This window comes from Sinocyclocheilus anshuiensis, unplaced genomic scaffold (assembly GCF_001515605.1).
Source record: "Sinocyclocheilus anshuiensis isolate Anshui unplaced genomic scaffold, SAMN03320099.WGS_v1.1 scaffold212, whole genome shotgun sequence".
NCBI classification, from domain to species: domain Eukaryota; kingdom Metazoa; phylum Chordata; class Actinopteri; order Cypriniformes; family Cyprinidae; genus Sinocyclocheilus; species Sinocyclocheilus anshuiensis.
In genome coordinates this window covers 301,053-327,279 of record NW_015558566.1, presented here as the reverse complement: position 1 = coordinate 327,279, position 26,227 = coordinate 301,053, and the positions used below count along the sequence as shown (strand labels likewise).

Sequence of the window (26,227 nt, the reverse complement as noted above, 5' to 3'; positions counted from 1 at the left end):
TGGTGAAGACAAGAAAAAAGAAACTAAATTACAATGTCACTTGCAATCGCCACTTGCACTCTCCGCTACCTGCGACGTCACTTGCAATCGACACAAATCGTGCATGTTGGCAATGGAGACAAGAAGCTGGGGTGGTGATAGGCAAGCAGATGAGCCCAGAACACAATGCGTTAAATTGCACATTAAACATTTTCCTCCCATAGAATCATTATAAATAAAGATAATGATATAAAAGAGCTGTAGACAGTTTATTCTATATGGAAAAACGCTTAACACGAAACTGTGCGTGTTGCATTTATTCTGGGCTCACCTGCTTGCCTGTACATATTAGTTATGTATATTAATAATGTAGAGGAGCATACTGAGTTTGGCCTTTTTAGTCCATTATGCCACATCATGCCACGTTTGCGGTATGGGAGGAAAATACTATATAGCTACATATTCATTATATTAATAAACTGTATATTTAATTTGATATTTTAATAGCATCTTAATACATTAAGCCATGTTAAGTGTTTATGTTTTTCTACAGGAGGACATGTAGAAGCGTTTTCTACATAACACTTAACAAGAGACTTTGCGCATGCAATCATATTCTGCTGTTCTGTGGCCACGGATTTGCGGGTCTTGTCCGTTATTATGCCACATTAAGCGTTTAAGCGTTCATGGCCATCTGCTTGCCTTGTAGTACATTAAATAACTATATATCAAATTTTATCTTTTAATTGCACTTAATGTATCTTAATACAAGTGTCTGTGAGTGCAAGTCTGAGAATGCAAGTCTGAGAGTGCAAGTGCAAGGCTGCAGCCAGACCCTTTTGAGTTCTTTCGCTTAAGTTCTCTTAAGTTCTGTTATTGCTACTCACTTACACGAAAAGTTATGTCAAAATGCCCGTCTGGGAGACTATTCATGTAAATGCAGTCGGTTTTGTCTTAAGTGAACTTAAACAGTTGGGAGAAATACAGATGTGTCAAAATATTTTATCTATGCATCAGATCTTAAACCTGCAGCCGGTAGTGACGTTATGGCTGTCGCCGGCCAACGAGTTGGTGTTTTTTCAATGTATGCTTCAGACACGGGTCCCGACGAGGCGTTCCCCATAGCGACCCCTAGAGGACGCAGTTCGAAGTTCCCATGAAAGGGAATCACTTATTAACTTGAATAAGAATCATCTATATTTAATGTATACAGTGAAGATTATTTTTACATTTATTACTTCATGAAATGTCTGTAGTAGGCTATTTCTATTTCTGAAAAACAAAAACAAAACTATTTAATTTGTAGTTTTGAAAAATATATTTATTTATCATTTATCTTGTAAGTAGTACTTGGAGTGTTTACTTGCCTTCAGTAAGCCTTGAGAATGTTTTATTACATTAGTTTATTATTTTTTGCTTTTGCATTAGTGGTAGTTTCTAGCTTCAAAGAAAAATTATTTTTCTAACATCTTTGCGGCAAAAGTTTTTATGGGTGCATTATTTTCTAATAATTCAATGGCCCATCATCAGTTATTCCTTACATAATGTAATTTATCATAATTAATGTAACTATAAATGCATTCAAAAATAAAACAGGTGTGAGTTGCCTGTGACTTATGGAAAGTATAGGTAGGGCTTTTCTACACAGTGTGGGCCATTGTATAGACTTGGTTTATCCCTCACAGCCTCGTTTTCATACAAGAAAAAATTAAAAATGCCCTCTCTAAGGGATCCGTGTACTTTGGCGTCCATTCATTTTTTTTTTTTTTAAACCCAGAAATTAAAATGCAGTTTCTTCTTTAATGGTTCAAACACTTGTGAATAAAATAAGCAGATACAAACTAATTTTGATTATTCAAAATTCATATTTCTTTAAAAATCGTAAAAATGATATAAAGCTTGTTTTTTATCGAGATAAAAGGTGCATTTTCTGCTCTTAAGGTCCCATTCACCAAGATGCCTACTCCTTTACCCCCACTCTTTAATTTATACATTTACTTTAAGTCCCGCCCCTTAATTTTTCACATTCTAAAACCTGTTTCACTCTGAAATATGTCACAATGCATATATCAATTCAGCCATAACTTCTGTTACATGACTTTAAGTTTGCTAAGCAAAGCAGGACACTAATTATTAATAAAAAAAAAAAAGCAAGATGCAATAGAGGTTTGCTTTTGTTACATTTAAATGGACATTGCGTTTTTTTAGTTGTAAAGGTTAAAACAATGTTAAGATACTAATAAATAATAGAGTTTCGTTTGACTCGGACTCGGCTGTTTGGGACTCAGACTTGAGTCCGACTCGGCCCATTTTGGACTCGGACTTGTCTCGGACTCGATTGGTTAAAGACTCGGACTTGACTTGGACTCAACTTAGGTGGACTCGAACCCAACACTAATCCTTCCGTTACCAAAGTTATCAGAGTTAAAAGGTATTCTCTTTTGTGTACATCCATTTTTGAAATGCAACAGAATTGTGTAAACCATCAGTAAGACCACATTAAAAGATTTGTTTATTCAAATCCAAGCGCCCTCATTAATACGTTGCCCAGAATGCACACTTATGAAAATCGCAATGCTTCCAATTTGGAATAATAAGTTTTTATTATTTAATACCAATTTAATAGTAAGTTGAAGTCAGGCAGCAAGCCCCTCTCTCCCTCTATATCTCTACCATATCCTTGTTATAGTAACTAATGGAGCGATATTACATTATGCAGGCCGTTTGTGGTTAGCTGGCTGACTGGTCTGTTGACCACCAGTACAGTCATTTGAGATTCACACGATGAGATCACGTCTCGGCCGAGGCATCCCATCAACAATGAGGCATTATCCAGACAGTACAAAGCCCAAACATGATCAATGCCACAAATATGCTCAATCGTACCATCATATCTTCTCAATCCATATAAAATACCCATGTGACATATGCTAAAGATGAATGATGACATTATACTGTACTATAAAAATTGAGGACTGTAAGCAGTACAAGTACATTTGAGACATAATATGTCAGTTTAACCTGCTCTTAATGACAGTAAAGGCTTAAATCGTGTTAACGGATATCTTGATTTTTGAGATAAAATTCACCGTGCATGACTAGCTCTGAGACAAGCACATGAACCTGTGGTTTCCTGTCTGTTGTAGTATCCCTTATAGGCACGCATATTTTAATGAACATTTACACAAGCACATTTTGAAAGTTATCTATTTTCCACCGGTAACTGATTTTGAAACCACTGACAGTTAAAAAAAAAAAAAAGATATAAAGAAAAAATTGGGCAATGAAAGGCTACATCAGAATATCACAACAGTGACCTCTTGTGTCTGCAAGGAAAATTCTATGATAATACTGCCATTTATAAATTAATAAATATATAAATGTTTTATATTTCTTTTGAACATGCGTTTATGTTGATGCATATTAAGCATTTTTATCTTCAGACTTTGTAAAAAAAAAATGTATAGGTTAAATATAAATGTTTTTAAAAAACCATCTAGGTTTTTGTAATTCATCTAACCAGTCATTTATGCTCTCAATCTGCTCTGTATGAACATTTATTTGTTTGTGATTGATAGGATACTGCAAAATGATGTATCCAGTGCAAGAGGATCAAAACCAGGTATATTGCTATATCTATAATTTATATATCTGCACTTGAAACCGCTAACCGACGCGTGATAAACAAGGCAAAGGTCTGACAATCTTGCTAGTAGCCGCAAAGATCTGATCGGATTGGAAATCTAAACCACTTTTGCTGCTGCAGTTTCTCAAGGTTCTTTGTCCAGATGCCAGTTGATAGCCGTTTGATCTGTTGCTTTCGCAACCCACTGCTTCCTGCAGCTCGTCCACAATGCAAATGCTCACAGAGACATTTGAACAGAACAGACACTAATGAAAAAGCGTGTGGGTGTGAAGCTCTGACCTTTTCATGCTATGCTGAACATCCTGTATTACATTCATATGCTTTAAGAACTTTAAGAACTTTTCTGAATTTCCCTACCGGGATCAATCAAGTACATCTGTCTGTCTGTTTATATATTTGTCTGTCTGTCTGACACCCACTCCATGTCATTCTGCTGTAGAAGTCAAGCTTGGGCATGGAGACACAGGAGATGACAACATGGATGAATCTGTGTTCTGGAACACTAAAGTTCTTCCTGTCCTTCATGAATTTGAGTCTTTTGCACCAGGTGATGATTAAATTGCTCTTATGAATGTGCTTAATATGCACCAGTAATGGTCTGATGACCTTGAAGAGTAAAGGGTCACATTGTGTTTTGCTGGACATCATCAGACCAACAATATGTTTGCATAGAATTGGTCAATTCAAAATGAACATATATTAAAAACAATGATTTTGCTTTTTGATTTAAAGGGGTCCTATTATGCTTTTTCCACTTTTTCAACTTTAGTTAGTCTGTAATGTTGCTGTTTGAGCATAAAAAAGATCTGCAAAGTTACAAAGCTTAATGTCCACTCCAAAAGGAGATATTTTATTTAACAGAAATCACTTTTCAAAAACTACAACGAACGACTCGTTTGGACTACAACGCATATTTTCCGGGATTTGTGATATCACAAATACCGACGAATGGGACGAGACCTGGTTGAGCTGCACTAGAGAAGGCAACGAGTGTTATCACTATGTCGGAGACACGCTAGCTTTCCCAAGGCAGACGAACTTAGAGTGGTTACAATCATCCGGGTTTAAATCGCGCTCAAATTGGTTTGATTTTGACGCAATATTTACACTGAAGCTCGCAGAATGCGGCTATGGTAAGGGGCATGACATTTCCGGACCAGGCACCGAGTGCTGCCAATCACAGCACACACTGGCCCAGCTAACCAATCACAGCACATTTCGTATTTCGGAAGGCGGGCCTTCATTTGATACAGGAACTATTCGAGCCGTTCATGCCAGACTGGGGAGAGAGGTGTTGTGATAATGTAAAATATGTGAAAAATAATGTGTTTTTCAAACAACCTAGTATGAGAGCCTGTTCTAGTACACCCCCAAAACAAAATCAAGACTTTGTAAAAGAGCATAATAGGACCCCTTTAATGCTAAGGCTTTGTTTAGGGTCAAAAACCCTGAGCTCCAAAAACATATTTAATGGTTTATTTCAGGTTGATACCTGATGGCTTTTCATTATCTTTTGTGAACATAGTTTTAACATAACACTCCATGAAAAATGTTACATTACTTCTGTTTGGGCTCTTAGAAATATGAATATAATGCAATGTTGCTAAGATTTTCTGCAGCACACTCTTACAGTCTTCTTTATTATTTATGGAATCTTTGTAAATAATTTAAGAGAAATAACACAGTATGCAAAGATACAAATAGTCAATCCCCCCCAAAAACATGAGGGTTTTATTTTCCATTCACCCTGTTACAGTTTCTTCATGGTCCAAAAACATCTTATTTGAGTGGTTTCTTATTTTTTGCTATTACTAACATTAGCTTTAGAAAGATAGCCACAGTTGTGGGGTTATTGGATTGTGCTTATGCAAGTTCATAGCTGCACTTTAGCACTTGAATGTGTCCCAGAGGGAAAGCAAATCTGCAGGGAGAAAGAAAACACAATATCTGAATGCAGAGGAATAAAACAAAGCTTATGTTGAGCTTGGCACAGTATAGACTAGAGCTTTGAAAGTCAAAGCACGTGGGGGAAAAGAACAGTGAAATGCAATCTAATAGCAGTAAATATTTAAGCACTTTGAAAATTCAATCGAAATTCATTTAAAAGGTAAATATCAAATATTTATTGTGCCAAGAGCCTCTCCATTTATGCATGAAATACCATTCGTATTCTCCATGGCATCATCAGAGGGTGCCGTTGGGGAGAATGCCAACCATCTTGGAAACAGATTTGAGAAACATTTGTTTTAGCAAAAATAGCTTTGGAAAATGCAGCCTGTGACTTATCCCCTAAAGGCAAGTTAGATCCAGCAAGAATAAGGCATTGCCAGTCCACACAATGGTTAAAAAGCATGTAGAGATGGATAATTATTCCGCAAGCAACAGCTAGTCTAAGATGCAATGATAAAAAAAGATTATTTATAAATTTTAATTGAGCCCAGGGGATTTTTAGAGATATTTATAGTCTATTGAAGTCTAATCTAACTTAAAACTTAGTGACATACCATGTTGTTGTGCTCAGAGCCGGTACATTTGGAAAGACAGTAAAGAGTTATTATATACAGTACGCACTAATGATGCATACCATACAGGGGGGGAATTTGCCCTGAAGGGCCATGTTAACTCTGTCAGTGGGTGTTGACATGTGGGCCAAATGTCAGTGAAATGTCAGTAAGCCTACTCTGTGTACACATCAGTTCAGCTGAATGAAAGAGACTGTGTACCCCACAGACTACTCTTCTTTCACTGTCCTTCACAGGGACAGTTGAAGGATGACAATGCTGCAGTTAATACTGTGTGAGACATTCGGTTTAAAATGTGACCTTGACACCGTTACCTATTTTGTGCACTGGAACATACAGTATACTGATCAGGTTTAGTCTTTTTCAAAAACAACCCTTATAGGTGATGCCGTATCAGATGAGACTGTGGGAGAGCTGTGTAATGCATGCAATGGTCTCCATGATGCGCTGGCAGAGAGAGGCATGCTGGGAAGGCAGTTTAAAAAGAGGTCCGCCATCCTTAGAACACTCTTCAGGCTTATAGATGTGGGATCGGATCGACTTAACCTAACATTAGCCAAACTTATTCTGGCAGTGAGTATATAGACACACACACACACACACACACATACACACAATATGTCTTGTATTAGGTTAAAAATCTGGGTACTTATTCTAATAGATTCAATAAAATTCACCTATAAAAAATATATATAAAAATCTGGTAACCTTTAACAATAATACTTCTCGCACATTACAAAAATAAAAAAAATGTTTTACAACTGTATTTACCAACTATTTTTAAACTGAAAATTATTGTTGCAGTATTTTAACTATTTTTTTTTTAAACATTTTAAAAAACATTTTAAGATTTTAAACAGAAGTGTGGAAAAGCACTTCTGTGTGCTTTACTGACAAAGTACATCAAAAAGTTATTTTTTAGAGTCTGTGCAGCTGCATTTAACAATGAAATGTGTCAAACTTCCCAGCAAACATAATTGCACATTCAATAATATCAATTTTGTTTGCACATTCCACAACACTTACTCGTGCTGACATTTTGCAAGCATGTTCATGACCCTAAATGAGAAAAAGTCACAACATTTCAAGAAAAACATTATAGTATTTTTGAAAACCCAAAAATTTAAATGGGCCAACTACATGATCATTTACAAGGTCTGATCTTAAACAGCCTCTAGTTTGTAAGATAAGAGGAGCCTACTAGTATATGTAAAGATTGAAATCAAGCAGTAGCCTTATTGCTTTTGTCTGTATTACAAGCTCAATGTGAGTGGAAACAACTTGCTGAACATCTGCAAACTCGTCTTCAAAATCAGCCGGAACGCTAGTAATGACGCCCTGTTCCTCAACGACGGTATCCTAGGTTAGACCTGATTATTGCATAACTCACCCAGTTACTAAACTCAGTCAGTTATTATCTCCAGCATCAGCCCATTGTGTGTATGTGTGTCCACTGTCCACACACAGACTCCCTTCTGTCTCTGCTCCATTGTGAGGATGCATGGAGTAAAGGTGAAGCCGTGCTGTACTGTGTCGGCTCACTGAAGCTCCTCTCAGGGAACAGCGCCCTCTCCAGGCTGCTGCTTTCTAAAGGCTTCATCGGTGTACTGCTGCAGTTGTCAAAGAGACTGATGCATGGTCCATCTTCAACTTCAGCTAACATAACTTCTCACAGGTCAGAGGGAGAAGGTCAGCGTATCATCGCAGGACACACACTGGTACAGGTGGGTAATCGTTGATGGCTGCTTAGATTAGGCAGTAGTCAAGGTCAAAGTTGCTTTATTGTTAGCTGTAACCCTGTTTTCAGTATGGCAATCATGTTCGCAAACACACATATACCTCGATACCCTAAAGCAATGAAAATCACAGACAAACCTTTACAAATCTTAAAGGGATTGTTTATCTAAAAATGACCTGTTTGGCTTCCTTGCCTCTGTGGAACACAAAAGCAGATATTTTAGAGAACGATTTTGGTTACCATTGACTTCCATTGTATGGATCAAGAAACATTATAAAAATGTCTTCTTTTATGTTCCACAGATGAAAGAAAGTCATTCAGGTTTGCAACAAAATAAAGGTGGATAAATTGTGACAGAATATTCATTTTTGGTTGAACTATCCCTTTAAATCGCAGAAAGGACTTTTCTGTGATGTATTATCATCTTTTTTCTTTGTTGTCTCAAAACAAAAGATCCCATTGTGCATATATCCACAGTGACCGAGGTTATGTGCTTCCCCTATGTGCTGGAACAGTGCTTTGTGCAACACACACGCCACCATAGATAAACAAATAGGTTTGCATTGCAAACACTGTAAATCTGTGTCTTGAAGACTTTAAAACAGGAGGAATTCATCATGCTTGAACCCCACCCGGACTTTTCTCAGAACTCTGCTCTGGGAGCGAAACGGAACAAAGTATGAGTGTTTCATAAGGTGGGGTTGCATGGGGTCGAATAAAAGGGCGGATTTTAATGTGCTTTTCCTCTGCTTTTGTTTTTGCTTTTGTCTGGGAGGATACCCTTTTCCCACTTCTCCGTGTCCATATTTGACTTCATATTCCTCCAGCACAAAGTACGTCTCACAGGAATGATTTAACTCTGCCCAAACAAACTTCCTGAACTCGGCATGCATGGTTTGATGTTCAGCGCCAATTGCCGTGCCACTCATTATTCTGTTGGCAGACGGAAATGAGGATTTTTATAAAAGTACGGCCCGATGGGCCAAGCAGCTCTAGCAGGCACCCTCCATGTACCCTAATCAGTGTCTTGTGCTCTTGATGGATAGATTTATGAGGCCACTTTAAAGACCTTCTGTTATTTCTTCTTGATTATAAGTGCTTCCTTTTTTATATGCATCTCTACCCATTAGGCAGTAGTACACACATATGCACACCTGCAGCACAGTCCCTCATTCACGCTCAATCGCCAAACACACATACTCGTACATTTCTTGTGTGTATGTGTGTGTTTTTCTCAAACACACAGTTGCTCACAGTCTTGACCTCTTGACCCTATCTAGGTCACAGCAGCTTTGAGAAATATAGCTGACCAGTCAGAATCTCGGCCTTCCTTCCTGTCCAACAAAGCATTCTCTACTCTTTGCTTAATTCTGGAGAACCACTGCAAAGACCTTGACATCTGCATTAATGTGGCCCGAATATTCAGGTGAGTCTGTCTGTCAGTTGTCATTGTGATATGTGTGTGCATTCAAATGAAGTTAGTGTTTAGAATAGCGATTCTAAACCTTCTTAACTCCAAGGCCAATATGTTTTATACTTTTGAACTAATATATGAATTTTATCGAGCTTGACATAGCTATAAAAACGTATATTCATTCTAAAAATGCTGATAGAGTTATAAGATTTATTCATTTACATTACTTTTCCAGGCCTAGAAATCACATTTGGATAGGAGTACCTCATATTAATTTTTCTTAGACTGTGGAAGTTAAAATAATTAAATTAAGGATATCTAAGGATAAATAAATGCAAGATAAATATAAGTGTAAATATAAGTAAAAAATATGTATAAATATAAATTTTGTTTTAAATACAACAATACAAAGAATTCAGATGGCTTTACTTTTGTTACATTAAAGTATTCCATTTATGAAATATCATACATCAGTATCATATATAAATATTTGATTTTTATAAATGAAACACCGTATGTGTATGTCTCATCACATCATTTACGGATTAAAAACAGTTAAAAAAAACATTTGAGTTAAAATGAGAAATATCTTGATTTTTAGTAATTTTAATGTTTTATTACAAATTATTTGAAGTAATCCGGAGTTCCCCTTAGCAGTTTTCTTAGGCCCTGTAATTGGCCCCGGCCCCCTGAATGAGAACCACTGGTTAAAAGTTTTGTAATGCATGCTGTAAAATGCATTTTAAATATCCGCCAACTGAGGTAAGTTCTAATTTTAGTTTGAGGAATTGAGCTTTTTGATTAATGTTGATAAAGTTGTACCATGTGATGCGTGTGAATATGCTTGTGTGTGTTCGGTCTCCAGCAAGCTGTCCACCTACACTGAATGCTGTCATGCACTAGCTGAGACGCCACGTTGCTGCGGCCTATTTTTGGACCTGCTAAGCAAACACAGCAGGAAACAGGTGAATTTGGCCCAAGTATATGTACACTGTCCACACATGCTCAGACATATGCTCAAACAAGCATACACACACATGTAAGCATATAGGCTGCATGTTCCGCTTTCTGCTCTTAAGTGAAACTTGAGCAGTGGTCTATGAAGGTGTGTGTGTGTTTTTCTGTTCATTTTATTTCGGTACAGACAGTTCAGATGTTCTTCTCTCTCTTTCCTTCTGGCACTAATAGTAATGAGATCATGTGCTCCCAAACTCATAAAGAATAAACACAGTTCACTGTGTACTAGGTATCATAAACACCGTTCCACATACACCCTGTGCCTCACATAGGGACATACTGTCATCTGGCAGAGGTCTCTCTCTGCACCCCACTTTTTCATACATTCTAAAAGAAAACAAAGGAGTTCTTGAAAATCAGTTTAAACCATCTGACAAAATAAAGTTAACCAAAGACTGCTAGATTCACAGGAGTTTCAAGTGATTTTTGCATGGGTTTAGTTGACCATCAAATTGCTAAACATCAGGCCTGTAAATCTTTAATCCTGATTTATCTCATAATTTGTTTAGCGTTAACATTAAATTTCTTTTAGTAAATAATAGGTCTGTATGTAATTATTAGTATTTGTTTGTGTGCAGTATATTTAATGTAAATGTATGCAACTTGTGCTTTATGGAGAAAAAAACCAGTTTACACATTTCTCAAACTGCTTCAGAACACACAATGATAATTCAATAATGAGAATCTTCCCCACATTTTATGGTACATATTTTAGATATGTATGCTGCTGATCTGCAGTCCTAGTGTTTGCATAGTTATTTAAATATAAGCATAGAAATATATATATAGTATGCTATGGAGTGTTACGTTTTTGAAAAAGAAAAAAGTTTTACAAATAAAGTACTTAAAATATAAGTATAAAATATAAACTATATAATATAAATATAAAATAAGTACAAAAACTTTATTAGTAGTATTATATTTCAGGACAAACAACTATCACTAAAAAAACACATCCTGCAAAGAATCTAAATTACTGTAAAGTGGGATAGATAGATGTAATCATTTATCCATTAATGCCAAATAAGTCAAATTGAATAAATGTGTTAATATATGTATATGAATATTAAATGTTATATTGCATGTGTTGTCTTAGACCTACTAGTAAACACACTTGCCCTATGTCTTTTTGTATGTGCAGGATCTAGTAGTGCGTCTCTTGTTCACACTAGGAAATCTGACAGCCAAGAGCACTGAAGCCAGAGAGAGAGTCTATGAGGAGGAAGGCGGGATAGATGTCCTCTTAGACCTTTTTCAGGTCTACCAGGAAACACCATCGCCCCCTAAGCAATGCCGTGCCCCTGAGAGAGAGGACGTCCTGGTCAAACTGATCAGACTGCTGGCCAACCTGGCCATCCATCCCACCGTGGGCACGGCACTGGCTGCCAACACACTGTGTGTACAGCTGCTGCTGGAAGTGCTGGGTACAAAACATAATCATGAAATATACACACACTCCTCTAAGTGGTTAATTAGTTTATAGTTCATTCAACAACAACAACAAAAAAGTGTTTACAGAAAACCCACTGGGAACGTACTTCACAGATACTGTAGTGCATTCACTCATGCATTGTCACTCTCAAAGCATTGTGTACGTGATAAATGCTTAGCAGAAGCGATGTGATTTTAAACACACAGCAACACAGATGTTTAGTTTACTTCCTTGAACTTGAATGAATGCGCAAGTTGGTTGCTCTGCACAGTGCAATCACATGCTGTTCTCTCCACGTCAGTTACTGGCATAGGCCCTCAAGTTACTGCATCCTCTCCAATGACGAGAAGAGCCAGACTGTAAACTGCATGTTTTTATTATGCATAGCTCTTTTTTTTGCAGCCTGGTGTTCTCAGAGATGTTGCACTGTGGTTTGATGGTGATGGATGGAAGCTCGGTTTTGGTTCTGCATGTGAACGTTTCAGAAGCAGGCATGTTAGTGTGAAGAGGTGGTTATGCATTTCCCTTTTGAAATAGAGAAAGAGATTTGTGTCCTGTGGAAATATACATCCTGTGTAATTTTTAGAATGTGAGAAATAATATTAAAACTTTCTGCTCGATTCCTGCAGTTAGAAATGAGAGGATGCTGTAGTTTTTAGAACCGTAATGTGGACAGTTAGAGAGGAAATTGGTGGGAGATTTGGGAGAATCTACCTTATGTCTGGTACATTAAAATGACATCCTTTTATGATGAAAATAAAAATCGAGAAGGAAAAAGAAACTGAGAAATCAAGGGTAACAATGACAGAGCATTCACCATAACGAAAGGTGTTTCGAAACGAACACACGGTTTGCAGCGTGATGCACAAACACTGACAGAGCAAACCGCACTTCGAACGGGAAATACAGGATCTTATTACAGTCAGAAGCGCTGGCAGATTCTGACTACCTCAATTTCAGATTTATCGTGAAGTACTGACACTAAAATTTACACAAATGGTTTTGAAACTTAAGGAGGAAGTGACACCTGATTAGCGCTCTGTGAGATCTAATCTTCAGTACCAAGAATTGAACCATCTTGGAGCTGCTGTACTATAACTTGTCTAGACAGGTGAATGTGAAATAAAGTATTCGGCACAGTAGTTTGCCTTATAATGGGGTGTAAATAAAAAATATTCATAGTAGTTACTGTCTGTTTTTGCTCTGATAACTAGATAAAGTTAAAACAAAGCCACAACGGATTCGCTGCAACAATTTGTTTTTTTAACAAATTGGTTGAATGATTCAATGACTCGTTCAGGCAGTTCTAGTTTGGTTTCTGATCGAACAAATCATTTGAATTGATAGTTCAATGACTCACTCATAAAGATTGTCGCCACCTATATCCTGCAGAATAGCTACAAAAGCAGACAAGTAAACCCTTACGAAAACGAATCATGGTTTTACAACAAATAAAACCAAAACCCCCAATTATTGTAGTTAAACCATAGTAACCACAAATTTGCCATTATTTTGCTACATTAACCATAGTTTAACCATGGTGTTTGTAGTAAAACTGTGGTTATACAAATGGTAATCAATCCGCTAAAACAAACAAACATGGTTGTTAAAATGGCTGTTGTTAAAATAATATTGTATTAATTAATTCAAAATAAAACTCTAAAAGCCAAACAAGTTGTTTTAAATTCTATATGTTAATTTAGGCATCACAACATTATATTGCACTGTAGAAAAATCAATATTCATTTTGAGATGATTATATGTACTGTATATGTAATACAATTATATGTTTTATTAACATTTTATTAATGTTTTTATGTTATATTGTCCACTTTCATTTTTAATTTACTTAAAGTTCTAGTCTTGGTGTTTATCTCGTCTTTTTTTAAATGTCAAATTTTTTATTTCAGTTTTAGTAATTTTAGTACAGTTATTTTAGTTCAAGATAAAATAAATGAAAACGTCTTGTCAACTAGCTTTTTTTAGTTAACTATAATAACCATGTTTGAAATTTGCTAGATATAACAATGTTATGAAATTCTTAGTGCTTTCAATTAATAGAGTTGCTCTATTAATTAGACATTAGATGAGGGCAAATGTAGTCCAGATCAAGGAAATAAACATGTACAATGAATTAGGCTACTCGTATTTATAATGCATCCCAATTCTGTTATTTATGCCATTCTGTGACGTTTTCTGTCTTTGTCCTTGTCTCTCAGAGTGCAGGTGTGTGCAGGAGAGTGAAGAGTTAGTGATTAATGCCGTGGCCACCATCAACAACCTGTCTTTCTACCAAGGCGAGAGCTCAGTGGTCCGTTCCCAGCACACACACATCTCACAATGTAAGACGAGTGTGTGTGTGCCTGTATGTTGCATCTGTCTTGGTCCTTCAGTAATGTCCCCCTCCTGCCTGTCCTTCTGTCATTGCAGTGCTACTAAAGCTCTTGCTGAGCTCCAGTATGGATGCTGTTTTGGAGGCCACACGTGTGTTTGGAAATCTGTCGCAGATCAAAGACGTGAGACACTTCATCATGCAGCACAAAGGTGTGAGACACTCTCTCTGACACTTTTTCTGTCTCCAAACCCCCAGTGGCTGACGTTTGTGTTGGTCTTTTGTGTCTCAGTGGAGCAGTATGTGGTAACCCTCCTGGACTCCAAGACCCCTGATGTGTGTTTCTCTGCATGTGGAGTTCTCATCAACCTATCTGCAGATCCAGAAAACAGGGCCGTGCTGAGGGCCACGGGAACCGTTCAGAAGTAACTCGCCTCTCTCTTGAGTGTGCTTTCAACTTTTAAGTGTACTGTAATATGTATAAGTACTATGCATTCTCTCTCTCCATAATGCAGGCTTATTGACTGTCTGCGTGACTTCGGGCCTCAGGACTGGCATTTGGCTGCTGTGGTGTGTCAGACTCTGTGGAACTGCTCTTTAGATGGAGAGCTGCAACACACTCGAGAGCTGTTGGAGATCTTGCGGCTCTACACCGGTACATAAACACACAAGCATCAGGACTGGCATTATAGTATGCTAATTTGGTAGAATGAATTACAAAAAAGTGATAAAAGTTATTGCTTGCAACAGTCAAAGATATTCAAATAATGCATGTGTACATGGAAAATAATTAAAATAACAAATTTCACAAATTAATAAAATAGAACTATAATATACATTATATTGTATTATATTATATTAATACGAATATTTACATATATAGTTATATACACATGCATATTATGTGTGTGTGTGTAAATATTTGTATTAATAATATAAAGTAATACAATGTAATGTGTATTATAATTCTATTTTATTAATGACATTTGTTTTATATATATATATATATATATATATATAGTAAAATACATATGTATACATTATAATACATTATTAATTATTATTTATTTAAATTTATATGAATTCAGTTGACAGTAAGTTTGGCATGTACAAATATGACATGAAGAAATCACTTTTGGTTAAATGGTTAAAATTTTTGTATGAACAATGTAGACATTTTGTCCTGTGTTTTGGACAGACAGAGGAGCTTTGCAGTGGTCTTCTGATGATGGAGTCAGACAGGTTCAGGAAGCATGCTGGGAGCTGCTCTTTTTGCCTGTAGCTGAGAGGCTTAGACAGCGTTTTTATATTGAAGACACTACTAGCATCATTCCGTAAGCTCCACTGACACTCCTCCTCTCCAGATGTCACACGCTTGTCTGTGTGTATATATGCATGTACTGTATGTACACCTACAAGCTGAGGAATGAGCCGGTGTGTATATTGCACTTTAATACAATGTCACTTTTGATATTGTGAACATAGGGAATTTGTCAATTATGACCAACACATTTTTAAAATAAAATAGTTCAAATGTTTATTACACAACCTTATGCTGCTGTATAGGAGAAAGCATGAATTGTGTCGGACAGAAGGCAAGCCTATGTTCATAAACACCAAACTAATGTACATGCAAAAATCACTCAAGAGCATCTCTGTGATCTCAAAGACACTTCCAGAAAAGTCTGTAAGGAACACAGAATAGAAACATTGTCATACTTCCTTAATACAATCACATCAAACTGATATATTATGGCACTGGCTTCCCTCCTTTTAACAGGTTACACTTCACGGCTACAGTCTATACATTAATATGAAGTTTACAAAGCTGCCCTAGAGGTCATTTACATACATGCTTAAAACCAATGACCAAAATGGGATTGTGAAGTTTATTCAAATCACTCTTTACTGCGATTTAACGTTTTCCTCTCAGTCTCTATCATGTGAAGTCTGAAGCGGTTTAACTCCTGCACAACATCCAAGGGATTGAGGGGAACCCAACTTCTCGCATTATTCTTTTAAAATGAGCATCAACTAGCCTATGGTGATTTCCATTTAATGGCACTAAATGACCACCAGCCTCATAACCACAAACAGGGAAAATTTCCTTATGGTTCCCAGGTCAACAATGTTGCTTTCTTTAATCCTCACTGTAAGAGGACGAATTGCCGCATTCAACATTGTGTTTAAATCATTAGTGCACAGCAGGGGATGCTTTTCTATAGGCCTGTAGTGTCTGTGCTGATATATCACTTTGCTACAAGGGTCTCTGCTGGTGGGTGGACATAAAAACATCGATTATGTGACCTAAAAGCTATATAAATGATATCTTAAAGTGTGTTATTGTTAATTAGCACAAAAATAACCGTCAGTTCTCGTGGTATAAGGTGTTTGGACTGTTCAAATCTTATTTAATACTGAATGTTTGGGGTAATGCATCATCCTAATGTGACTTTTTGGGAAGAAAACAGAAAGTTTGATTAAATTACAAATGATACAACCAGTGAAATACCATGTTTTATTTTTTTTAACAAATAATTTCTTATAAAATTGTCAGTAACTGACATCAGTCTCTCAAGTCTGACTTAAAACCTCCTCATATCCATCTCCAAAAGAAAAAGTACCATCCCTCTAGTCCTGCCATCATCAGAATGCAGTACTTAACTAGTTTAGTAAACAAAAAAAGACAGCAGAGAATCCACTCCGCTTGAAAAGAAAACACATGCGCACACACACACACACTCGAAACAAAACTGTTTAGTTACACTGGTTAAAGTTCTGATAATGAGAACAAGCATGGTGTAACCCCACAAGCGTGCGGGTCACCTGGTTCAGCGTCTAGCTCTGTACAGACTGTAGCGCATGACAGGCAGCCACGTAAGACAAAGTTCTGCTCACTAGACAGCACTTAGATATTTAAGGATACATAACAGGAGGTATTTAGTTATAATAAACCCCAAAATAATGGCCGTGCATTCAAAGGAAGACAGATAAGGCGGATGGATCACAGCAACAGGAAGCACATTACAAAAGGAAGACCTTTCCGCGTTGAAAGTCACTAACACAAATAAAAAAAGATAGAAAATGGCTACATAAAAGCTGAAGCTTAACATTGTTTAAAAAAAGTGCTTTGATATTTTTAATGCGTGAAACCCCAAAAAGAGCCTATGTTTGGATTTTTTTTCTCTATTCCCCCCATAGCATTCACACATTGGAAATGTCACAATGAAACAAAGTGGTGTCTTACAGTAAACTCCAACAAGGGCTCAGCTATTACTTCTGAATTGCGCTCTCACACTCACACTAACACAATCGTTCCTGGATTAGCTTATATAAATGGGTGATGGTTTGGGTGTCTTGAGGCCTCTCAATTGAGAAAAGCAGCATGAACAGATGGCACCTCAGCATCTGTTGCCAGTGCTGCGCATGACTTGGCACGCGTTTATGCAAAATCAGTAATGCTTCTATCTCTAGCCACTGCTGAACAAAAAATAAAAACAATATGGAAAAAAACACTAGTAGATAGTCATGTTAGTGCAGTCTTTCTGCACTGGCGCTGGAGTTGCCATTTGTGTGTGTGTGTGTGTGTGTGTGTGTGTTTTTTAAATCACATCTCACAAAAAGAAGATATGATTATATGGCATCTTATCGCAGATGCATTTGAAATACTAAAGGAGGTCTGGCCTCCAGAAGCTCCGCAGTCTTAGCTTGTCCTCTTACACACTAGAGGGATTCTGCTCAGACGGCCCCACTCCCCCCAGTGGCCAGTTTTGGCACCGCAGGCTGAGCAGCCACACAAGTGATTCAGCAAGTAGGTTCAGTTGACAGTTGTTTTTTTTTTCCTTCTTTTAACAAAACAACCTTGTCATCGCCCTCCGCCACCACCCGTTCTTCTTCTTCCTCAGTTGTATTTTTTCCATTTTTTGTCATTTTTACGTTTATTTAAGTGTCCAACGTCAACAACAGTAAAAAAAATTAAAAAGGTAGACAAGAACAGCACTTCATGTCATGTAGCGAGTGATAGCTCTCAGAGCGTAGAGCAGTTCTGCCTGCATGTGCGCTTCCATAAGAAGCAAATTAATGTGGACCTGAAAGACAAAATAAAAGAATCATTATTAACTTGTACCGAGATGATTTAACCTTCAGAAAGAACCTGTTGTCTGTTCATTTTTTTGGTCTGAAGTGCTTCTTACTTTCTCAGAGTGCTGGAACTGCCTCCAGAAGCTGTCGTACATCCTCTTGGTGATCTTCTCTGGAGTGCGCACCATAGTTTTGATGTAGACTTTAAAACTGCGGTCTAGCAGTTGGTTAATTTCTCCATAATCATAATCATCGTACCTGTCGTGTATTAGACAGAGAAAGAAAGATACCTCAGCAATATGATTTAAATAACTAAATACAACTAATATCTAAATAATATCTAAACAAATTTAAATAAAAAGCGGACTTACCGAATCCCGAACATGCAGTGGATGTAGTTCCAGATGGCTCGACGAAGCATGGAAGTGTCCACACCCTGGTGTGTCGCCATTGTGTTGTACGTCAGATTGTATGCGATCTGGAACTTTTCATCCAGAAGCTGTCCAAAATCCGGATACAGCCGATTCACAAGGGAAAAGCCATGATCTTCCCAACTATAGTCCTGTCAAGGGCAGAAAATATCAGATTTTTGTTATTTTAGTCCTCCATTTTCTTTCGACTACCAATGGCAACAAGCAAGACAATGCGACTTTCTTCTCACCTGCACTCTGAGGGTGGGTACATGTTCTCCTCTTCTGTAAAAGTCCTTGTAGCCATAACTAGGGTCTTCGAAGTGTCGTGAAACATCTCTGGATGGTATACACTCCTCGTCCTCTGTTGATCAAACATGTTGTTTTAACAAAAGTCATCCTGGAATTGTTGTATGAAACAAACCTAAAAAAAAAAATAAAAAATCCACTTACCAGAGGTGACCACCAGCATGCTCTCGGTCTTCTCCCTCTCAAAACGAGTGGCCATTTCCTCCTGACTGGCTTCCTCTTCGTCATGACATTCCTGGAGCTGCTTCATCTTCTCCATCAGCACTTCCACCTCACCAGACAACTCAGACACCTAAACACACGCATACAGGAATCTAGGTCATCACAAGTTTATGTACACTCTATGGTCAGGAATTTTAACCTTGCACTCCATGCATTCTACAGATCCCTTTTCAGGACGACTGGATGGAAGACTAGCAAATATTAGAAAATCTTCTTTGAATACATTTCCCTTTGTCTCACCTGCTGGTTCCCAAACATCTCCTCTAGGGCACCGTTGCCATTGGCAATGTCACAAACGCAGTAACCGCTGAGCGAGGGTGGCCTGAATGTATGTCCTCCATCTGTGTGGATGTCAGGGTTGATGCCGCAACCAAACGTAAAGGAGGCCAGAGAGTGATAGAGTGTGAGTAGCACCACAACATGGATCAGCTCGGCCAGCGACCAGCTGTGCTCCTCTGCCTTCAGTAGACGCTGTAAAAAAATTTTTTATAAGGTTAAATGAAATGTAATAGTGTCCACAACAAAGAAAAGGAAAAAGATTTGAAAAGTCTAATTCTTAGAAATGTACTCTTGGTATTCGTGTTGGTTTCAGGTGGTTTTGAAAAACATTTTCAAGAAAAGTTTAAGTTTAATGACTCATGTCGTAACCATCAAGTAAAAAGTAATAGCATATTTTCCATACACAGGGAATACATGTGAGTGCACACAACTTATTTACTATTTTCAGTTTTTTAAGGCAAGGACTTTTCTTTACAAATATGAATTATTCATTCATAAATATCCCAATTTTAGGGGGAATCACACATTTGACAAATATTTTCAAATATTAAAATATTAAGCTGTGAAGCATTTTTTTTTCCCCAAAGGAATATTACATAAAACTATTAAATACAGCTTTCTTTTCAAGAATTTCAATCTTTAATTAGACTTTAAAAAAAGAAAAAAATGATATTATGATATTGTTTCTACCTGACATTTTTCATATTAGGCACCCCAAATAATATCCAAACAAATATTTATTCAGAAATTAACATGCTTTTAATTTATGGAATTTAATCAACATGATTTTAATAAATTAACATACTTTTAATTCAATTTATGCTTATCAGAGAATAGGATCATTCAAATCACTGTATGTACTGTATGTTAAATAAATGCGCAGATTTGCCACAAAAAAAAAACAGTGCCATGTAAAAGGCACATATTATTATAATTCAATTACAGCTAATAAAATGAATATCTACTGAAACCTGACTGACCTAATACCTAATAGTTGTCTCTAACAGCATTATAAAACTTCTTTGCGCTTGTTAGAGTTGCGTAACAGCTGTAGGTGAGTATCCCATGTGTGACTGTGAGGTTGAAGTCATACCTCAATGTGTTCTTTGGTGAGCAGCCAGGGGCGATGGGCCAGGATCTTATTGAGCTCCCCAATAGCCTGCAGCTTCTGTGGGGCTTCTTCCAGACCATTCAACCACTTGGGATCACCTCCGACCTGCAGGAAGTCATTCACGTGCAGGTTGACCAGATACGTGCACTGGTGCCTGGCAGCAGCCTGTTGAAGTCAAATGTGCATTTAGAAAAATCTATCAATGTGATTTTTGAGTTGAATACAAAAATACATTCTGCAGTCTCACCATTATCCCTATGTAATGTCTGCAGTGCAAAGACAATGGACCGTCCATCTGAAGCAGGTAATGCTGTGTCTTAAGAAAGCTCTCCAGATACTGAGGATGGAACCCCATCACTAAGGAGATGTTGTCAAGGCGACCGAGCACTGCAAAGGCGTCCTCAAAAATCGACTGTATTCTTTCATCCAATTTACTGACTTGAAGTATCTGGGACAACAGGGGAATAAAGATGATGTAAACCTGGGGAATTCGGTACTGTTAAAATAGTTTCACTAGAGAATGTGAGGAGAAACGCTTTTAATGCCAAAAAAAGTGTGTGGGGGGTGGGTTCAATTAGTTGATTAAAATGGTTGGAGTAAGATTGATGCCAACTTTAAATCCAGCAGGGTTTATGTTAACACTAACCTCTTTCTCTGGTATGAATCTACTTGGTCCATTTCCCACCGGTCTGGGGATTCGCACTCCAACGTCCTAAAAAGTTCAAAACCAATAACATGATTACAAGATCGACATACATGTCAAACCCCGAGAGAAGCACTTGGCATGAAACTGCGATTATTATATCGAAGAAATCCTGGCATCAGACTGAGAGCTCTTAAAAACAACATCCTTCCTCAGCTCAAATATCAATGGCTGGTTATAGAAATTTCTCTGGCATGGGCTAGAAAATAAATTCTTCATAATACATAACACAATACATAATGCAATCAGTAACAACAGTCAGACCTTGAACATCATTCATCTCTTATTGATACTATAGAAGCTGTCAAAGGCACAAAGAGAATGATTCAAAACAACCTAGATTCACTATGAACAAAAAGGTTGTCCGAGTTAGCAATATACCAGTGACATAATCATGCCAAAATAGCTGACTCAGACAGGAATATGCAAGCAATCCTTTAAAAATACATTATTGAATGCTATTAAACTTGACGCCGTGAGCAATTCAGTCTGTCCCCTTGCAGCAACATACATCAGTTCCACACAATGGCAATCTTGCATATATCATTTTAGTGCGTTGCTTGAATAAAAAACAGTATTTAGACAATGTGACACTGACTTTAATACTGTCAGTCATTGATAAAAGACGAGCGTCTATTGATCCGATGACAGAAGACAGAAAAACAAGCCAGCAGTGTTCGTGATGCAAGTACAAAGAACGGACTGCACTGCAGCAAACGGACTCAATAAACGGACAATATTTAAAATCAATGAAAAAAGTAGACTAACAAAACAGGTTAACTAAAGGCACATCTGTCATTAGATAAACTCGATGTCAAGTTCTTATTCGCTTTCTTACCTTTTTACTAAGCCGCTCGCACTGTGTGCAAATTTTGAACAAGTCTGTCATGGTGAGATAGTTTCATTAGATGCCGATGCGTGCCTCATATTGCGCTTTTCTGCTTCTAAATAAAAAATTAGAGCGACTATCTTGTATTTGTTTTAGCTCCCGTTGTTCCTTGAGGCATTTGGTGACGTTACCCGTTCATATCAGCTGCTGAAGCTCCCGAACAGAATACCCACTCTTTCCTAGCCCTCTTGCGGTAAATAACAGGCTGTAAATATGACTGACGAGCCCAGTAGCCAATCGCGTTGCGAAAACAACCTACGTTGTCCAATCAACGCCAAAGAGGCGGGGTTAAAAGAGACTTAAAACGGTAATTCACGCAAAAAATAAAATTCTGTCATCATTTATACACCAACGTCGTTGCAAACCCCTTTCATTATTGAAAAGAACATGTTAGGAAGAACGATAGCCATTTGGATAAAAGATGCAATGAAACTTAATAGTGACCGTCTCACGTTCTGCCTAACATTTCCTTTTGTTTCACACAAGAAAGTCAGTCTTGGAACAACATGAATGATAGCAAATGACAGAATTTCATTTTTTGGTGTGAACTAAACATTTAAAACGTTTTATTTATATATATTTATTTAACTGATTTATATGGAAATTGTCTACGAATTGTTGAGCTGATCTCAATGCACTTTCTTTGCTTTCTAATGTTGGTTAATACTTAACAGACTTTTAACTCGGCCTTCCAATAAACCTATTTACATAATCATGATTTGTCTAGTCTATATAACATTGTTACCTCAAGCCGTTCCACCTGCCCGGTGAAAGGGACAGATTTAAGTAGCCTAAGCAAGTGGGAGGGGATGTTTTTCCTTGAGCAAATGCCAACTGCAGTAAACAAGCCCCGCAACGTGAATGAGGATGATGACATGGACTACAGTGAAAAACAAGCCAAGATCAATTCCTGCCGTCAGCTTTATATGCCCCACAGGGGACATGTCAAGGCACCTAATAGATAAAGTGACGCTTTTGGCTCAGAGATTGATTATTTTCTAGGGCGAAAAAAAAAACCTTCTACAGGCGCCTTGGTTTTCAAATGACTAAACTAAGAAAAAGTAATTTGTCAAGATGATGCAATGCACTTTAGAATTTTGTTCATACAGTTGAGCTTCAATCTTACCAACATATTGAATGATTCACAACTAAAGCATAATGCATAAAGCATAATGTCTTATATTTCCTTCTATATGCTGAAATGCACTATTGTAGAATATATTGTGGAGTAATAAAGCCCAACCAACATGAATTAAAGTTCTGTGCACGAGCAGAAGGCTGTCAAAGCGTGTAGATTTGGCATTGCTCATGAGATGAAGAGTAGCTATTCAGCATGTTCATTGTGTCTGAAGGGACTGTCCTACATCGGGGGGCTGAGGGGGTGTAAACAGACCAGAGCAGGAGTCAGCACTCTCTCTGGTGATAGGGGGTGGTTAACCTGGCTCACTGAGCCCTATGGCTCAGCAAACCTACAGAAGAGAATGGTCAGCGTTTGCCTTGCGCCCCCCTCCCCCAGGGCACCCTTTCCTCTCTTTATTAAAAGAGCCATAACTATTATCTTAGAACAAACTTCAGGCTTTACTGTATCCACACCGTATCATAACATTGGGCTCAGCTGCTCAGTTGGTTATATCTATGGAAATAGACTACAAAAAAGTGGAAAGACTCCATTCACATGCAGAAGCAAACCTAAAACACAACTAATAATAAAAGCTTTCAAAATGATAAGCATAAATCTTGCTTTTAGAGTCATTTTAAGTCCTTTTTCCAGTGTATTAATGAAGTCATTTAAGCATCACACAAGAGGAACATGTCCGGACATATGCATCTGATATACTTAGAAGAATATACAAATGATCAAATTTCATTTTTTGTACCAGTAAAACACATTAAACAAGGAAATGATCATTTAACAGATGGAAGTCTATTTTATTTCTGCATTTTCTACACTTTTATGAATTTTACTAAAACTAAAATATTTTGCCATATATACAGTGGCATGTGAAAGTTTGGTAACCCCTTGCAGAATCTGTGAAAATTTGAATAATTTTAACAAAATAAGAGAGATCATACAAAATGCGTGTTATTTTTTATTTAGTACTGTCCTGAGTAAGATATTTTACATAAAAGATGTTTACATTTAGTCCACAAGACAAAAATAGCTGAAATTATTAAAATAACCCCATTCAAAAGTTTGGGAACCCTTGGTTCTTAATACTGTGAGTGGTTACCTGGGTGATCTATGACTTTTTTTTGGTTTGTGATGGTTGTTCATGAGTCCCTTGTTTGTTCGGAACAGTTAAACTGAGCACTGTTCTTCAGAAAAATCCTCTAGGTCCTGCAGATTCTTCAGTTTTCCAGCATCTTTTGCATATTTGATCCCTTTCCAGCAGTGACTATGATTTTGAGATCGATCTTTTCACACTGAGGACAATTGAGGGACTCAAACACAACTATTAAAAAAGGTTCAAACATTCACTATTGCTCCAGAAGGAAACACGATGCATTAAGAACCGGGGGGTTAAAACTTTTTAACAGGATGTCAAAATGAAGATGTCAAAATTTTTCTTATTTTGTTGAAATATTTTTTTCCATTTAGTACTGCCGTTCGGAAGCAACAGAAGATACTTGCATGTTTCCCGGAAGACAAATTAAGTACAATTTACCTTGATCTTCAAATTCAAAAAGGCTCTTAATGCATCGTGTTTCATTGTGTCAAAAAACAGTCGTAGATCATCCAGGTAACCACACACAGTATTAAGAACCAAGGGTTCCCAAACTTTTGAATGGGGTTATTTTAATAATTTCAGCTATTTTTGTCTTGTGGACTAAATGTAAACATCTTTTATGTAAAATATCTTACTCAGGACAGAACTAAATAAAAAATAACAGGCATCTTGCATGATCTCTATTATTTTGTTAAAATTATTGACATTTTCACAGATTCTGCAAGGGGTTCCCAAACTTTCGCATGCCACTGTATATAATTGCATATAATCAGCAGTTGTCTTATTTGGGTTTTTAGAACCCCAAAATATGTGCCTGTAAACATTTCACTGCTGTTCTTGTGATATGGAAATACAGTGGCATGCGAAAGTTTGGGAACCCCTTGCAGAATCTGTGAAAATGTCAATAATTTTAACAAAATAATAGAGATCATGCAAGATGCCTGTTATTTTTTATTTAGTTCTGTCCTGAGTAAGATATTTTACATAAAAGATGTTTACATTTAGTCCACAAGACAAAAATAGCTGAAATTATTAAAATAACCCCATTCAAAAGTTTGGGAACCCTTGGTTCTTAATACTGTGAGTGGTTACCTGGGTGATCTATGACTTTTTTTTGGTTTGTGATGGTTGTTCATGAGTCCCTTGTTTGTTCGGAACAGTTAAACTGAGCACTGTTCTTCAGAAAAATCCTCTAGGTCCTGCAGATTCTTCAGTTTTCCAGCATCTTTTGCATATTTGATCCCTTTCCAGCAGTGACTATGATTTTGAGATCGATCTTTTCACACTGAGGACAATTGAGGGACTCAAACACAACTATTAAAAAAGGTTCAAACATTCACTATTGCTCCAGAAGGAAACACGATGCATTAAGAACCGGGGGGTTAAAACTTTTTAACAGGATGTCAAAATGAAGATGTCAAAATTTTTCTTATTTTGTTGAAATATTTTTTTCCATTTAGTACTGCCCTTCGGAAGCAACAGAAGATACTTGCATGTTTCCCGGAAGACAAATTAAGTACAAATATTTGAACCCTTTCCAGCAGTGACTGTATGATTTTGAGATCGATCTTTTCACACTGAGGACAATTGAGGGACTCAAACACAACTATTAAAAAAGGTTCAAACATTCACTATTGCTCCAGAAGGAAACACGATGCATTAAGAACCGGGGGGTTAAAACTTTTTAACAGGATGTCAAAATGAAGATGTCAAAATTTTTCTTATTTTGTTGAAATATTTTTTTCCATTTAGTACTGCCCTTCGGAAGCAACAGAAGATACTTGCATGTTTCCCGGAAGACAAATTAAGTAAAGGCTCTTAATGCATCGTGTTTCTTTCTGGATCATTTTCTTACATATATACATGCATGTGTGTGTATTTATATACATAATAAATATACACAGTACACGCACATA

General features: G+C 37.2%; 2 protein-coding genes across 6 annotated transcripts in view; one reads left to right on the top strand and one right to left on the bottom strand.

The window, feature by feature from the left end:
• Positions 1-17,136, top strand: part of LOC107679492 (armadillo repeat-containing protein 2-like) — a 22,047-nt gene extending 4,911 nt beyond the window's left edge. For all 5 annotated transcript variants that reach the window (XM_016475047.1, XM_016475052.1, XM_016475048.1 and 2 more), the window contains exons 6-18: positions 3,558-3,601; positions 4,065-4,172; positions 6,530-6,720; positions 7,408-7,510; positions 7,615-7,871; positions 9,166-9,311; positions 10,165-10,264; positions 11,458-11,740; positions 13,968-14,090; positions 14,179-14,292; positions 14,373-14,505; positions 14,596-14,735; positions 15,279-17,136. In XM_016475047.1, coding sequence (XP_016330533.1) covers positions 3,558-3,601; positions 4,065-4,172; positions 6,530-6,720; positions 7,408-7,510; positions 7,615-7,871; positions 9,166-9,311; positions 10,165-10,264; positions 11,458-11,740; positions 13,968-14,090; positions 14,179-14,292; positions 14,373-14,505; positions 14,596-14,735; positions 15,279-15,418 — 1,882 coding nt within the window. In that variant the 3' untranslated portion in view covers positions 15,419-17,136. The remainder of the gene's footprint in view (positions 1-3,557; positions 3,602-4,064; positions 4,173-6,529; positions 6,721-7,407; positions 7,511-7,614; positions 7,872-9,165; positions 9,312-10,164; positions 10,265-11,457; positions 11,741-13,967; positions 14,091-14,178; positions 14,293-14,372; positions 14,506-14,595; positions 14,736-15,278) is intronic.
• A 259-nt stretch (positions 17,137-17,395) lies between these two features.
• LOC107679493 (sestrin-1-like) overlaps positions 17,396-26,227 on the bottom strand; it is a 57,980-nt gene continuing 49,148 nt past the window's right edge. The window contains exons 3-11 of the mRNA XM_016475053.1: positions 21,138-21,203; positions 20,739-20,939; positions 20,474-20,656; positions 19,342-19,572; positions 19,024-19,171; positions 18,822-18,934; positions 18,532-18,722; positions 18,274-18,418; positions 17,396-18,168 (exon numbers count right to left, since the gene is read on the bottom strand). Coding sequence (XP_016330539.1) covers positions 18,082-18,168; positions 18,274-18,418; positions 18,532-18,722; positions 18,822-18,934; positions 19,024-19,171; positions 19,342-19,572; positions 20,474-20,656; positions 20,739-20,939; positions 21,138-21,203 — 1,365 coding nt within the window. The 3' untranslated portion in view covers positions 17,396-18,081. The remainder of the gene's footprint in view (positions 18,169-18,273; positions 18,419-18,531; positions 18,723-18,821; positions 18,935-19,023; positions 19,172-19,341; positions 19,573-20,473; positions 20,657-20,738; positions 20,940-21,137; positions 21,204-26,227) is intronic.